The 16,303-nt window shown below is 21.4% G+C and overlaps 1 protein-coding gene across 5 annotated transcripts; it reads right to left on the bottom strand.

Moving 5' to 3' along the window:
* Positions 1-370: 370 nt before the first annotated feature.
* Positions 371-14,044, bottom strand: LOC114128269 (uncharacterized). 5 transcript variants are annotated; one of them, XM_050206744.1, is made up of 22 exons: positions 13,890-14,044; positions 13,057-13,187; positions 12,576-12,721; positions 11,957-12,016; positions 11,735-11,885; positions 11,498-11,661; positions 11,191-11,277; positions 10,234-10,402; positions 9,702-9,850; positions 9,510-9,630; positions 8,711-8,862; positions 7,828-7,899; positions 7,407-7,593; positions 7,062-7,204; positions 5,083-5,278; positions 4,702-4,898; positions 4,482-4,619; positions 4,128-4,173; positions 3,920-4,058; positions 3,166-3,394; positions 3,000-3,094; positions 371-613 (listed from the first exon to the last, which is right to left on the bottom strand). In XM_050206744.1, exons 2-22 carry the CDS (start codon positions 13,094-13,096, stop codon positions 592-594), a joined length of 2,703 nt encoding a protein of 900 aa, XP_050062701.1. In that variant the 5' UTR covers positions 13,097-13,187; positions 13,890-14,044; the 3' UTR covers positions 371-591. The 5 variants fall into 5 exon arrangements, with proteins under 5 accessions (XP_050062701.1, XP_050062706.1, XP_050062702.1 ...); XM_050206749.1 differs by having other exon boundaries at positions 3,190-3,394; XM_050206745.1 differs by lacking the exon at positions 13,890-14,044 and adding an exon at positions 13,461-13,555.
* Positions 14,045-16,303: the final 2,259 nt, after the last annotated feature.

Raw genomic sequence — 16,303 nt, 5'->3', positions numbered from 1 at the left:
ATAGATATATAAATTCATTGTATTGTCAGATTGATATAATTAATAATATACTCTATGATAACTCCAATATTGGTTATGGAACGTAAAGTTTTTTAATGCATACTGCATAATAATAATTATATAAATAATGGAATCAAATATTATAAAATCTTTTCAAAGATCATTTTAATGGGCATTTTTTTCACTAAAAAATATAAAATTTATAACTAAATTTCAGTATTAAAAAGACATTATCATGTGAAAACTATCACATTATAACTTATTTTATAAAACCATGAACTTATTTCTGTTGATAAAACATAATATATTTTATACTTGCCTTTGGTCAAGTGGTCTCCAAAATTAAAGTCAACAACATAAAATAAAATAATTAAAATACACAATACATTTATTAAAAAATTTAAATGTCAATAAAAATGCATTTATTATAACAGAAATATAAATACTACTATACTAAGCTCTTGTAATATAATAGTATTTAAAATGATTAATATTTAATATTATGATCAGAAGTTTACATTTAGAATTAATAAACACAATTTGTACTTACGTTTAATATCTCACATTTTGTTTTCAAATAATAGTTTGAATTTAAGTTGTATTTTGAACGTAACTGAAATAATAAATTTAAATTTTAAGAAAATATTTATAAATTATTTAATATAAATTTTATTCAATGAATGCTATAATATTTATAAACATTATATCAATATTATAAACTTTAAATTCTAAACAAGTGATGTTTGTATTGATTTTACAATTATTATGCAGTGGTCTTTTCCCAGTAATACATTACCTTTTGGGAGCTAAAAGTAAAAATTCCCAGAAATTATTAAATAAATATATATAATATTATATAAATAAATAAATAATTAAGGAACAACTAGAAATTGTATTTAAAATAAGAAGGTATTTGATAAAATTTATTTGGTTTTTTGTTATGGTGTAACTAAAGTAATGCTTTATATAAGCACTTTTTACACAGCATAAGTTTATAGATATTTTGAATCTTTTTGAGTGTTTTATAGGCATGAGAAATTTTTAATTTTTTTTTATTAAGATAAATAAAATTATTATTAATTTGCCAAAAAGTTTGAAAATAAAAACATAAGTTTTCTTAAAAGTTATTCTTATTAATTATTTTTTATAATATTTTTAAATTATTTATAAATTTATTTTATTGTACAATATAATTTTATAAATTTTAAGTTTTCGAAATCAGTAATCAAGCAATAATATTAACAATTATTCTAATGTATTCAAGTAGTTAAAATTTAATTTATTATTTATTCATTATCAAATCATATATTTATGAGATTGTATAAGTAATGTTACAATTTTTTTACATAGAAATAATCAACTTTTAAAAATTAACAAGTATTTTAAAATTGTTAATTAGAAAAAATAACCATTCAAATTTATATATTTTAATAAGTTATATGCAGTAACTATTTTTCAGACTTTTTGTAATCATTATTTTATTATCTACTCATAACACTACAGTTTGTAAAACAAAGAGTATAGTATTATGGTGTGTAATGTGTAATGAATATTTTGTATGTGCATATTTTATACATTTCATGTTTTTTTTTTTGTATAATAATAAATATTAAGAATCAAGTGGTATAATATGCAATATATATTTCTAAAATTATTTTTAATTTTAAAGTAATAATATTATAATATAAATATAAATATAATTAAACATATAATGTAATTTATAAATATCTTAATCCATAGATTTAGAATTGAATTGGTAAATATTTTATGAAACAGTGTTATACATATTTTTAAAAAAAATGTCATGAATAGGATAAAAATAGAAAAGTACATGAATATTATTTATTCTGCATCAATAGTATTTTAAAAATGAGTATATTTTGAATTAAGAATTAGAAACAATAACATAATTAATGAGTAGTTTAATATACCATAATAATAAGTACATAAAAAAAAATTATCATTTTATCAAGTATTGATAATAATTCTTCATATATATTGTTGTAGTTTTATTTATTGAGATTTGTATAAGTTTGAACTAATATATTAAAAATATACCTTTATAATATTATACTGAAATTGATTTACATTTAAGTAAATAAACATTTATAATTTATTATTATGGAAAATATGTAATTAAATTTAGTATTGGGCAAAAAAACTCAATGATTACAAATGAATAATGATAAAAGTTTGTATAGTTAATATTAATTATAATTTAAAATTAATAAATAACATTCGTAGAATTTATTAATATTAAAAAAAATTTAGTTAAAAAAATTTTTCTTTTTTTTTGGATTTTGGGGTAACAAAATGTATATATGTAAAGCAATAAAAAAACTATACAATGCTTTCGCCTTTCACCAACTATCATATGTATACTGACAATATAATATACTACAATCTATTAGTTCAAAACACATTTTAACAGAAGATAAATAATTAATTTTATTGTTGTTACTTTGATAAACACTTAATATTTACTATTTAGCATTGACAAGTACTTCACTAAAGCATCCAATATCAATTAGTGTTGACATAGAAGTAAATTTCAATAACTTAATTTTAAGCATTTCATTAAAATTTGCAAATTCGTATAAAAAATGTAATATGAATATGTTCATAATTATTGTAATAACTAATAAGTTGGTAATAAAAAACAAAAAAAAACCAATAAGGTGAAATCGAGGGTATTGTATTTTAATAGTAATGTATGAAAAACATTTGTATACAGATTACTACATATTATATTAAATATATAATTCTTAACAAGAAATTGCTTTTAAACCCAAATCTTACTAATTAGTTCTATAATATATTTTATATTAATTATTATTATAACATTATATTGACCCATGCATACAATGGACATTTCATATAATAAATGCTTAATAACTCATGAATTTAAAATAAAAGTTATTAATATTATAATTCTTATAAATTTTAATCAGTGGCTAGTTATAGTTTTTTTCTAATATTAAATATATTAACTTAATTACCCATTTTCATTAGATCCTGATGGTATTAGAAGTTCATTAAATGTTTGATATTTAAGATCCAATTGATCTTCAGCTTGACAAAGCGTTGACAGTTTCTAAAAAGACAAGAAATAGTAAATAATTATGCCATGTACATAACTATTTATTTTGAAAAATAAATGTTTACAATTTTTTTAGAAGTCTCATTAACCTTTTGACGTCTATGTTTTTGTAATACATTAAATTTATTAATATCAGATATTTTTGTTAAACCTATTTTTTTGTAATATTTTAATTCATTTAATCGCAGTCTCAACAATTTTTCATTCTTTACTCCTTCAATCAAGGCTCTGTGAACATCAATATTCATAAATCTTGACATTTTCACTAAACGCTCCATAAATGTTTGTTCAGAACTAAAAATGTAAATAAAAAACATTTAATTATACATATTTTCAATTAAAATTTAATATAATACAATTTTAATAATTAAGTACTAGGGTACTTAATTACTAAGTATTTAGCATAATTGATCATATTATAATGGCTTTAAGACTTTTAAAATTTGTATAAATTTGTATAAATTAGAATAAGTGGTTTTTTTTTTTTGGTAATGTTGTCATGAGCTAATTTAAACATAACGTATGGACTATATTTTAGGGTTCGGTGCAACTATACAAATATAAATAATTATTATACATGTTATTATTAAATTAAATCACATACACAATTTACAAATTTATGGCAGAAATAATTTACTTGAAGTAGAAGTAAAATTTAATTTTATTAAATTATTTAATGAAATAAAATCATATTATTATATTACTATTTTTATTATTATTTTCATAATATATTGTGGTAAAATAATTAAAAATATCTAAATAAATGAGCCAAGATTGGAAAAATGTGTTTTAATTTATATTATAAACTATTATACTTACAATGGTTTTATTTTTGGTAATTCTTTATTTTTGTACATCGCAAAATGTTCAATTAATCTATAGTTATGAACACATTTTTTAGCTATTCTTCGATCACACAAAACATCATTATACCGTTCTAGAGCAATTAATGTTTTTACTGTAACAGATTTAAATAATAACAGAACTAATGAGTTGATAAATAACGTTTTTTAAAAAATTTCATTACCTTTTTTAATATTAAGCATGGTGTTTATACATGGATCTTTTGATTTCTAGAAAATGTTAAATATAAATATAAATAATTGCAAGTATAAATTACAGTTACTCATATTAAATAAATTATGTTATATAATTAAATATATTTATTTTAATCATTATTTATCATTACTAGCATATACTTAAATTAATTTAAATTATTTTGTATTAAGGTCATGAAAAAGTAATAGCAAAATATTGCTATATTAGTGTATAATATAAAACAATTTACTTCACAACACATTAACTTTAAGTAGAGTAATTTATAAATATACATGTTATATAAAAAATATTGATATATAATTTATACGATAGAATATCTTACTAAGGTATTATTAGTATCCATCATATCTTTGGTAGTGCCATTATATTTTTCCATAGAAAATTTTGAATGAAAACATTCTAAATTAGTTTCAAAATCTTCCACATCGTCCAGAGAAGATTCAGCTATATTCATATAAGGCTATTCAAAATAATAAATTATAAGTAATTAATATCAGCAATAATAAAAACATAATAGATAGTAATTAATGAAAATTTCATACGTATTCAAATTCATTAGCAATATTATTATAACCAGTAGAGGCAAATAAATTATAATCCACTATAGGATACTTCATTTCAACAGGTTGTTTAAAAGAACATGTACGATCTAAAATGATTGACTTATTTGATGGAGGTTTCCAAGTCCCTCGCCTAACTGGATCATCAAAGAATCGAAGTAAATATTCTTTTTTAATCTCTGAAAATGTATAAATTAAAATAAAAAACATGTTTTGTGATTAGTTTTGAAGAAAACTTATCAATCGATACGTTTAAAATATAATATATTAATGTAATATCAAATACATAAAAAAAATAGATACTTATAAGCAACAATATGAATTAAAAAATTAAAAAAAATTAACAAAATATGTAGTATATACCTTCAGGAGTTCTTAAAATAAAACAATTAACTTTTCCAAAATGTTCATAAAAATTAGTTTTATTGAATTCTTCAGAAATTTTTTCCCAATTACCATAACCATATATAGCTGTATAGTCTAATAATAATTCTAAATCAGATTTATTCCATGTATTTTTTTCATTTTCTATTGTTCCTTCTCTTGTATCTGTTATTATCTATAAAATAAATTATTAGTAAGTCTTGTTTAAAATTAAAAAATTACAAACAATAAATAGCTATTAACCAATATAGACTAAACACAACAGTTAAAAAATATGCATATTTTTATAGAATATATTTTATATTTTATTAATAAAAAATTAAAATAATTAAAAAATATTAATTGTTTATAAGAGTTTCTAGTAGGACTTAAAACGGTGCTAATTCGGAATGCACTCTACAAGTTTCTGATTCAGTATTCACTTTACAGACAAGTTTTTAAGTCGGTATGTGTTCTACAAACAAAGTTTTGATTGAGTTTTATTTTATTGATTGTTCACAATCTGAATGTCTTCTAACATAGCGAGAAAAATGTCCGGATTGCCTTGACAGTTAAGTTGCCAGTAATAGTGATCAATATGGGGCTGCAAATAATTAAGAGAAACACCCCTCATATTCTTCAATAATTTAATTTACACGTCCAACTATGACTTAATATATTAATAATAAATAAATAATAAATAATAAAATACTCCAGTATTTGCATCGACATATGAGATTTGGTGATTTACAGTCTTAAGGCTCAATTATATAATTTATAATACCTATCTAATATTATATTTAACATTTTTCTCAAGCATCATAAAATTAATTAAATAAATTTAAGTCTTTATGAAGATACATCAATTAACAATTATAAGACACATATAGGAAGATAAATTTCACTACAACTTAGTGCTTTGTAAGACTCTTAATATCGACTTGACCTAAAACTTAAATTAATTGCAGAACCTAAAATTGTTATAGATGTTTAATAGGTATAACAATAAAAACATACATAAACTTTTCATTATCAAATCAAAAATAATACAATCAGTTGAGATAAAATTATTTACAAAACCATAAATATTTCATATTATTAAATTTATTTTATTAAAACATAATTTTAATACATTATTGTACTTTATCTTCCTTTTTTTTTTTTGTTCTGATCTTAACAATATACGAGTAGGTAATATTATAGCTAAAGAATAAATCACAAGGCTATCCATTTAACAGTAATATTTAGTGTATCAATAAGTACTAAATATGATTCATAACTATATTACAATGTTGAAGTGTCTAAAATATAACCTTTAACTTATAAAAATGTTTATTAATTAGATGAATCATTTTATTTAAAAAAAGTTTGATTAACAATCATCTTTGCCTAAAATTAAGGTCATCCTCTATTTTTCCTTTAAATATAAATTATATTATAATAATATTGCAATAAGTCATAGGTAATCTGAAAAAATCAAATCTGTATGACCTCTTTTCTCAATCTCTTTTGAATTACCGAAGCTCTACTATATTATATAAAAAAATAAAGATATCATCTTATTCAAATCTTATTTTAAGGTACTTAAATTTTTAAGTTAATTATGATTTATGAGTATGTACATTATTATAATATAAAAATACTTGTGAACACACTAATTAAAATATTGTGAAAATCTGAAGTAACACATATCTTAAGATTTTATAATACTTTTTTTAATACTACTCTATTATAAATGCTAACAATGAGACTCTTGTAAACACAAATTTATAAAAATATTAAAAATTTATTAAACTGTTGTTTCACACATGGATAATATGGTGTCCGCAATAAAGAATAATATTTTTAAGTTTGTCTGCTAATACATTTATGTCTGTTATATGTTTACCAGTGGAACATGAAGTAAAGTCTTCATTTTGTAATTTATACATAAAAAAAAAGAAAAATTATAGCTGGAGACAAATAATATTTTTACTTACACTTGAAGTTTTACTAGAAGTTTTGAAACAACCCATTTCAACTGCATCTTCATATGTAATTAAAGGTTCAACATGGGCATATATTTTAAAAAGTTGCCAAATACTTGGATTTAAAATTAAATTTTCAAATTCTGCTTTTGCTTCTATAAAAATAAAATGTTTATCATAATTTTATACAATCACATTTTTCAGGCAGTTATATTTAAGTTTGACATTTTATTGCAAAACCGCAAATTTCAACTTGTAAATAACTAGGTTTTATCTTTTATGGATAAGATATATATAACTTGTTTAGCTTCTATAAATACACCAAATTAATTATAAAAAAAATACTTATTAGCTTACCATTAGCAGTTTTTGATCTAATATGTTGAGCAACTGAGTCCCAATCTGTAATACAATTTCCAGAATTTAATGGATCTATGTACTTATCAGAATGCTCACATAACCATTCTTCTAAAGCATACAAAAATGCTAACTCTTCTATAGCAGTCCAATTGGACTCTTGAAAATAAATTTCACTAGAATAAGTCTGAAAAAATAAAACAAAAATATTACTGAGAGGTTATTTTATCTATATTTAATCTTTATATTTATTTAAATACATGTGAAATTTCTTATTGTATGTTCTATTTAATATTTAAAAAACAAATAATATACTGTTAAGTGTAAAATTAAGTGTTGGGCTATTAACCTACAATGTTGAAACCTTAATCTTAAAAAAAAAAAATTAGTATTAAATGAAAAAAAAAAATGAAATACACACTTTCACTTCAGTTATCAAAGTATAACCATGGCTATTTTTATGTTTTCCAATTTCAGCTCCACTTGCAAAACACTACAATAATGTATAATTATTATTCTAATATGTATAGATTATTTTGTCACACAACTCATTATTTCAAAATATAATAACATTTTTGAATGACAAACGTTTTTAAGCAGAATATTTTTTGGAGTAATTTGATACATAAAAATCAAAATTCAGACAAACAGTTTATGAGTTAAAAAAATATATTTTTTTAAGTTTAGGTGAGCAAAACAGAGTGGTACGAGGATACCTTGCAAAATGTTGGTCAATAACTCCATTCAACTATGATTTAAATACACTTATAAACTAGATGTTTGAATTTTGATTATTAAATACCAAAATTCACAGAAAAATATTCTGTTTCAGAATATGAAATAAAAAAATATATATTATCATTTACAAATGTAAAGAATTTAAAAAATGATAACAATAAAAACTATTATGAAATATATAATTATTTTTTTATAAATACTGTTTTATTTTAATTGGCAATACACACAAAAAAAAAATGTTTATAGATTTTGAAATGATGAGTGTTGATCGATAAAATATTCATCCTGGGGTCCGTTCAAATATTATTAATCCTAGTAGAGTACGTTAGAGTAGAATTAAATCTAATGTTATCAGTGGAGTTAATAACCTACCTATTTATTTAGGGTTGTCGGGTTAACCCAGAGTCAACAACTATGTGTTACCGAACAGTAATGCAGAGTTAACTCTTTTACGCCAAACGACATTGGGTTACTCGAGTTAACTATAGTTGAGTTTTCGAACGCACCCCAGTATATAGAAATAATGGTATAATGTATATTGTATATAATATTAATGTACAACTAACCACAAGACATAGATAAAAATTTTCACAAGTCTGTTTATTTGAGCAACATGTATACACAGTAACTAATTTGTAATTGGAAAATTTATGGCTATCTGATCGATAACCAATAACTTCAAATTCATCTTGACAGTACGTACAAACTAAACACTTTCCTAAAATAAAAACAATTAGTATCTATTAATATAATGGCATATATTATCTAATATAAAATTATTTTAATTCAATAAAAAATGGCTAAAAGAAAAATTAACAATGATGTTTTTATTTCTAACAGATCTAAAAGATATAATGCTTTTATAAAGACGAGTTTACATTTTTATTTTTATATGCACACAAAGCTTAAATAATTACATTATTTGATACTAGTAACCAATATATTTGATATTTCAAAAGTTTCATTTAGCTTCTGAACATTTTTTTCATTTGAACTAGAATACTCGATGGGAAATTAAATGATGGAACATAACTCTGTAATTTTCCTAGCATAAAATAAATTAAATATTTGAAAAAAAATTAACAAATCAATGTTTTTTTTAAAAAAAATGTTTTATCGAATATTATTAATTTTTGTACATTAAGTTAATTTTTTTTCAAAAATTGTTAACCAATTGTGAGTTTAATATATTAGGTTTAAGTTTAACATAAGTCTTAGGTTAATAGTTTAATACCTCATTCTTTAAAGTATATAATTCTTTAAATTCATATTTTTTATGTATTTATTTATTAGATTAAAAGCAAAATAGAAATTTAATTAGACAAACTAATAAAAATAATTTTAAATAATTTTTTTTTTACAAACTTTTGGATTCAGCTGATTCATCTGATTTAATTTTTGGTTCTTCATTTGTACATTTGTATTCATCTAAGTCATCTAATGGAGGTGGATGGAAAAAAATATCCAAATCTTCAATAGGAAGTTGCTGAAAATAATTATCAAGAAAATATTTATTAAATATATAATCAAAAATATATTAACTAAATATAAAATTACTTGATTTAAAACATGTTCATATTCACATCTAGGTCCTTCAATACGTTTTGTTCGATCAGGTATTTGAGGTCTTGTAATTGAAGATGGTAACCAAGTTCCACGCAAAATAGGATTTTGAATAAAACGTAGTACATATTCTTCTTTAATTTCTATACATAAATATTTATGAATACTAATTTTAACATATTGACTTAATAATGTATATAACTTATATTAATAAATTGTATCAAACAATACAACTAATTTTAAGGATAATTAACAATTTTTATAATTTATAGCCACCAGATAACTAAAAAATAAAAATTTTTTATAAATTTAATATTTATTATTATAGATGTATCATAATTTACAATTGATTTCAAATTAATTTAAAATCAACTTATTATTAATTGTAGTTACTTAAAACATGTTGGTTGTATTAAAATAGAAATAATTAATCTATTTATACACATAACAAATCTATGCATTTCCAAGATACATAATGACATACTATAAATCTAATGTTGTAATAATATGTTAAAAAATCAATTACTTATTGCTGATAAATATGTGCGTTTTCCTCTAGGATATTCCATATGTATAGTTGCATTATATTGTTTACACATATTTTCCCAATTTCCATAGCCAAATTCTCCAACACATTGCAATAATAATTGTACTTGGTAAGTATCTAATATATTCTTATTTTGCAATGTCAGATCCTAAATATAAAAATATAAATAATTCTTCAATGCATAAAAGATATAGTAAATTAAAATATTTATTAAAGTGACAAATTTAATATTTTTCTTTAATATTAGGTAAGTGTAATTATTTAATATTTTATTTTTAAATAATTTATTGTATTAATTCTTATGTACAGTCATATTATATTAAATTGTTTGTACTAATTTTCAATTATTGGCTATTCATATTTCTTTTGAATAATAATTAATAATAATATATATTTTATGTATAAATTCTATTAAATATGATACAAAGTAAAACCTCGATTATTCGTCTGCACACAACCTAAATGGTGACGGATAAAAATAAATAAATAATATTTCTATATTAAGTATTAACATATAATCATTATGTTATACATATTAGATGATTAAATAAAATTATTTTTGTTTGTTCTTATGAATCATGTGCTTTCTTATAATTTATTTTTAGATAACATTATTGTATGTATCCAAGTATGCTGCACTCACACCTTTCTATATGTGTTGAACTATTTCATACCTTTTTCCATGTTAATAACATTTTCATTTTTTTTTTTTTCATTTTTCAAAAAACACACACATAAATATCTCTAGTCTTCATGGATGTGTCACAACAGCACTATGAGACATCAACTTATCACAATCATAGCTATTAATGATGGAAAAAAATATGACTAGCATGCTGTGGGTTGTCAAAATGTAAATATTTTCCAAAATGGGTCGTATGACCCATATGGACTGTTTGTGACCTCTGACCTAATTGTTTAAAATGTAATATATACCTGATTGTTATATCGATTGAATTTAATATTTTCTTCTATAATTTCATAATCTTCTTCTCTTTCTCTATCTGCCGGAATTTTTAGGTACTGCAAAATAAAATTATATAATATATAATAATAATTATCTTATATTTATATTAAACAAATAAAATTATTAAAAACAATAATAGTTTTACTAAATCTAGGAGATTACAATAAAGCACAATGACATACAACTTTAAAATAATGATGATATGTAGAAATTAATTAAATTATGGATGATTATACACATGAAATATAATTATTAAATACTGTAGACATAACATACTTTACGTGTTGGAAAATAAATAGGACAATTTTCTAAACAACCCATTGCAATGGCTTGATCTAATGTCACAACTTGAGGATATCCTGTATGTTTATTAACTATTTTAATAATATTTTGACCAAAATGTCCGTTAACAAAATTATTGTAATATTCGTTTTTCACATCTTGAAAAAATAAATTACAATAAATAACAAATCCACTAATAAAAAATTAAGTGACAGAATATTCAATAAACACCTTCAGGATTTTCAGATCCAACTATACTAGCAACATCTTCCCAGCTATCTACGAGTTTTTTTGATCCTAAATATTTTTCATTGTCTTCAGAAATCCATTCTTCTAAAGCATCCAAAAGTTTTGTTGAAAAAGTACTTGATTTAAAAATAGTCTATAATTGAATCAAAGTAAAATTATATTAGATTATGTTCTACATAAATCATATACCTACTATATACTTACAACTAATTTGTAATCATGGTAGTTTTTATGGAAGCCAATTTCAGCTCCACTAGAAAAACACTAAAATAATAATGATAATGATTATTATAAGACATTAACATATTTAAAATTGAAAATACATAATACTTAATTAATTAAGCTTAATGATGAACATTTTGGCTGTTTAAGGATATTTGGTCTATAGTTAAATTTTTGAAGTTTTCAGCATACATTATTAAATTTAGATATTTATTTATGCACCACAGAATGGATTTTGATAGTCTTATGGTAGTGCTATGGGAATAATGTTATTGATTGAAATTATAAGAAATTAGATAAATAAATAAATAAATGGATAATTCTTATTTTACAATTTGCTTTTGATTTTTCTATTTCGCATATTTTGCCAGTTTTTAGCATGTTTATTTATGTAGTTTTTATTGCGTGACCTCGCCTATTAAGTAATTACTAATTACCAAAATTTAAAAAAAAAAACAATTAGAATATAACTTTAATACAATGGAAAAAGAAAATGTTAATTTAAAAAAAAAAAAAAAAATTTTTTAACTAGACATAATATTAATTACATTTTATCATTTTTAAACAATTTAAGTTTAAATATTTCCAAATTAATTGTTACCATTAAACACAGAAAAAAATCTTCACAAATTGCACAACGGACAAAAATAATCATTGAATTATAAGCAGAATTTGATTGACACTGAAAACTTGAGATTTCATCTTGACAATAAGTACAAAAATAATTCACTTGTGATTCAGGAATACCTAAAACATTTTAAAATAATCAATTAGGAAATTAAATTAAAATAATTATAAAAAAATCTAAAAACCCTATCTTTTAAGAAATCAATAATTACATATAATAATTCAATTGAACTGAAAATTACAATTAAATATTATAAGTTCTTACACAAAAAATGAAAAGTATAATGAAATTCGAGTATATTAATTTAAGCTTAGCTTATGGTTAAGTTATAGCTTAAGTAGAATATGAAATACCGGCCCTCAGTGTATAAATCATAAATTTTAAATTATATCATTATGTGTGTTGAAAATTTATATGATTAAGGGTTTAAGTTATGATTAGACATTCACATTACCATTTATTGAATTTGAATTATCAGATATACAAGTTGACATAATGTACTAAATTATAGTTCTTGAAAAACTACTGGATTACTTCTTTTTCAAATATTTGAAACAACATAACTTCATCTGGCTTGATAGAACGCTGAAATGTAAATTCAAAATATATTATTGAATTCCTTAATATTTTACTAATTTTCAAGGAAAATAACTGTTATCCTATGAAAAATCTAAATCATGTATTAGTACATTATATTATAATAAAATAAATTAATTCCACAATAGTTATTATGTAAACTAATAAATAAATCTTGTGTTGCACCAACATTTTAAATTGGAATATATTTTCAATGATTTTTTTGATCAGTAGTTATACCTATCCTATATGAGAAGAGAGTTCAAATATTAAAGAGCATACTCATTAAAATCAGTAGTCCATAAATACAAGAATGTATTGTCAAAACGAATGAGTACTCATCACTTTTGTTTTAACTTGTTATTGTACCACTATATAAATTAGAAGAGAATAGAGATAGGTAGGGGGAGAACAATTATCATATAGTTTTTTTTATCTATTTCATCCACTGATAATAAATTAATTTTTCTTATTTTAATAAGGTGTTTAAATTTAAATTAAAGATAATATAATATATACATATATACATACTATACCTATTTAAGAATTAATTAATACATAATTAAAATTTTTTATTTATGCCAATACTTAATTGAAATTAATAATAATTTTAATCGAAAAGTTAATGTACTATTGTAATAAAAAGCGTAAGTTATATAGGTAAAATTCTTACACCACAGAAAAATATTCAAAAAAAACTTAAATACCTACCATGATGTGAAATTAAATGATTACTTATTCATTTTTTATTAAAATCTAGGAAACAATTCAAACAAAGAGTACAATTATTATTATAATAATTAATAAGTAGAGCTACGTTGTTTTTAAATTTACACTAAGTAATACATGTATAGCAATAATATTGATGTTTCAAGATAACTGATAAAAGACATGTCGACGACCGACTATTCCTAATCAACAATTCCACTGTTAATATTATAAAATGGCTCCGTTAACAATGTTCATATGTTTTTAAAGCGGCTGATAATATTATCAATCTAAAAAGTATGATAAACGTCATGACAGAACATTCATAAAGATTAAAATTTAAAAGAGTACCTATAATATAATAATATATAATATAAACTATACAGGATATAAATATATAATTATATTTAATATTATGTACATATATTATTTTATTTGAATAAAATTTATATTATTTTGTCATGATCACAGTCCACAGGTATATACTATAATATAATCTATTATATTGTTTATTATAGCTTCTACTTATAGTATCTGTAATAATATCAATAAATTTATCTATACAAGTATTATACAACAATAATACAAACTATATTTGAATCTATAATTTTTATGCATAACCGTAGCTTTACCTATAATATGTTTTATATTCACACACTTTTCGGACTTTTATATAATACATTATTATAATATAGAAGTCTGTGTATTCAATAATTGGTCGATAATATTGAATATTGAGTAATATAAATAAATTCAACTTAGTATTTTTGTATTTGTTTACCATAAACTAAAAACTCAAAAGTCAATAAAAAGCCTACTACTTACAAATGATTACTGAATATAGTTACGTTTAACTTGATTATAACTATGATCATAGTTTAATATTATTTTAATTATTTAGTAGTTAGGTATTACATATTTTAAGAGTGTACTTATATGGTTGAGTAGTAATATTCATTAGTTCAATATTTATCAATTCATCAAATTATTTTGTTAATAGAAGCTTATGAAATATTTAATTTTGATGAATAAGAAAAATGAATACAAGGTATTTTATATTGTAACTGAAAAATTTAATTTAATTTTTTTCATAAACATTCTAAGTTTGGATGAAAATTAATTATTAAATAAAAATAACATTTTAATTATTTTTTTGTAAATTAGAATTATTATTTATGGGTCCTTGAAACTTTTAATACATTATATATTTATTACATTTTATTCACACAATCACACATATATAAATGTAATGTTTTTAGTAAAATTTAAATTTAATCCAATATAGCATATTTATAAAAGTAAAATAAATTACCTACTTTATATAATACATTTATAAATTACACTTAGTATTTAGTAATAAAAGGTAACATATTTTCTTTGCTGAGAATCACTTTTAATAGTCATTGAGTTCAAATTTAACACATACATAATGATTTACTTAATGGTAAGTTTACTTGACATTTACTGTTCAACAGAACGGTTATACAATTTTTCTCTTTTATATTGTAGCTTAAAGCATAAGTTAAGAGATTTTTTTTAAATCAAAAAGCGACAATTTACCAAAATTCCTGTCATTGCTATCTTAATAAAGGTGTTCTATATGGAATGAAAAGCAATTGAAATATGTTTAGTTAGGTGTATAAATATTTTGTGCTATAAAAAAGTAAAGTTGTCAATTCAATTTAAAAAAACTTACATAATGTGTACTTTCAAAGTTCAACGAATACTGTTAATCAACCGTGCATATTACTATTACAGGTATTATTTATTATTGATAACTTAAGGTTATATTAGCATAAATGAAAAAATATATAAAAGGATATTGCTTTATAAAATATACTAATTATTGCTAAATGCGATATTTAATTTGAAATAGTTTATAATCAAGATTATAAAACCATAATATAGAATTTTTTACCATATTTTTTTGTTGTATTAAAAAAATACCTTTTTAAAAATAACAAAATCACTTCTACTTGTAATTGAAAAATAAATAAAAAGTGCAGTCTAAGATTACTAGAGGTCCGTCCAAAAGGTTTGAATGAAAATTATAACAAAATCTAAAACAAGACATTTGCTATAAATTTTAAAATGCACACCAGTCATTAATATTGAACTCTACTTTGTTATGTAGTAAAAGTCAACAAACAACAGGTAGGATATTTGTCAGACACAAGCAAATTTAATCCAGTCTTGTAAATCCCTCTGGACAGTGGATAGGGATATGCCTTCTATGATTAAGTAGGTAATGAGTGTTATGTGAATAGTAAAAATGACAAGAAGCAAAATAATGTGTGTAGGAATTTTCGAGACAAAACCACCATCTGCTACTTAAACCGATGTTCTCGTAAAGAACACTGTTTTTGTAGGATGGTGTCTTGGCGCAAAGCCACAAAGTGATGTAGATGTACCATTAT

Source organism: Aphis gossypii, chromosome X, assembly GCF_020184175.1.
Source record: "Aphis gossypii isolate Hap1 chromosome X, ASM2018417v2, whole genome shotgun sequence".
Classification (NCBI taxonomy): Eukaryota; Metazoa; Arthropoda; class Insecta; order Hemiptera; family Aphididae; genus Aphis; species Aphis gossypii.
This window is presented reverse-complemented; position numbering and strand designations above follow the sequence as displayed.

Excerpts from the sequence above, each read along its gene's own strand:
- LOC114128269 (XM_050206744.1), bottom strand. The coding sequence starts at position 13,096 with ATGTCAACTTGTATATCTGATAATTCAAATTCAATAAATG. Across the intron at positions 4,174-4,481 it reads TGGATACTAATAATACCTTA|AAATCAAAAGATCCATGTAT; the intron begins GTAAGATATTCT and ends AACATTTTCTAG. Across the intron at positions 4,059-4,127 it reads CATGCTTAATATTAAAAAAG|TAAAAACATTAATTGCTCTA; the intron begins GTAATGAAATTT and ends AATCTGTTACAG.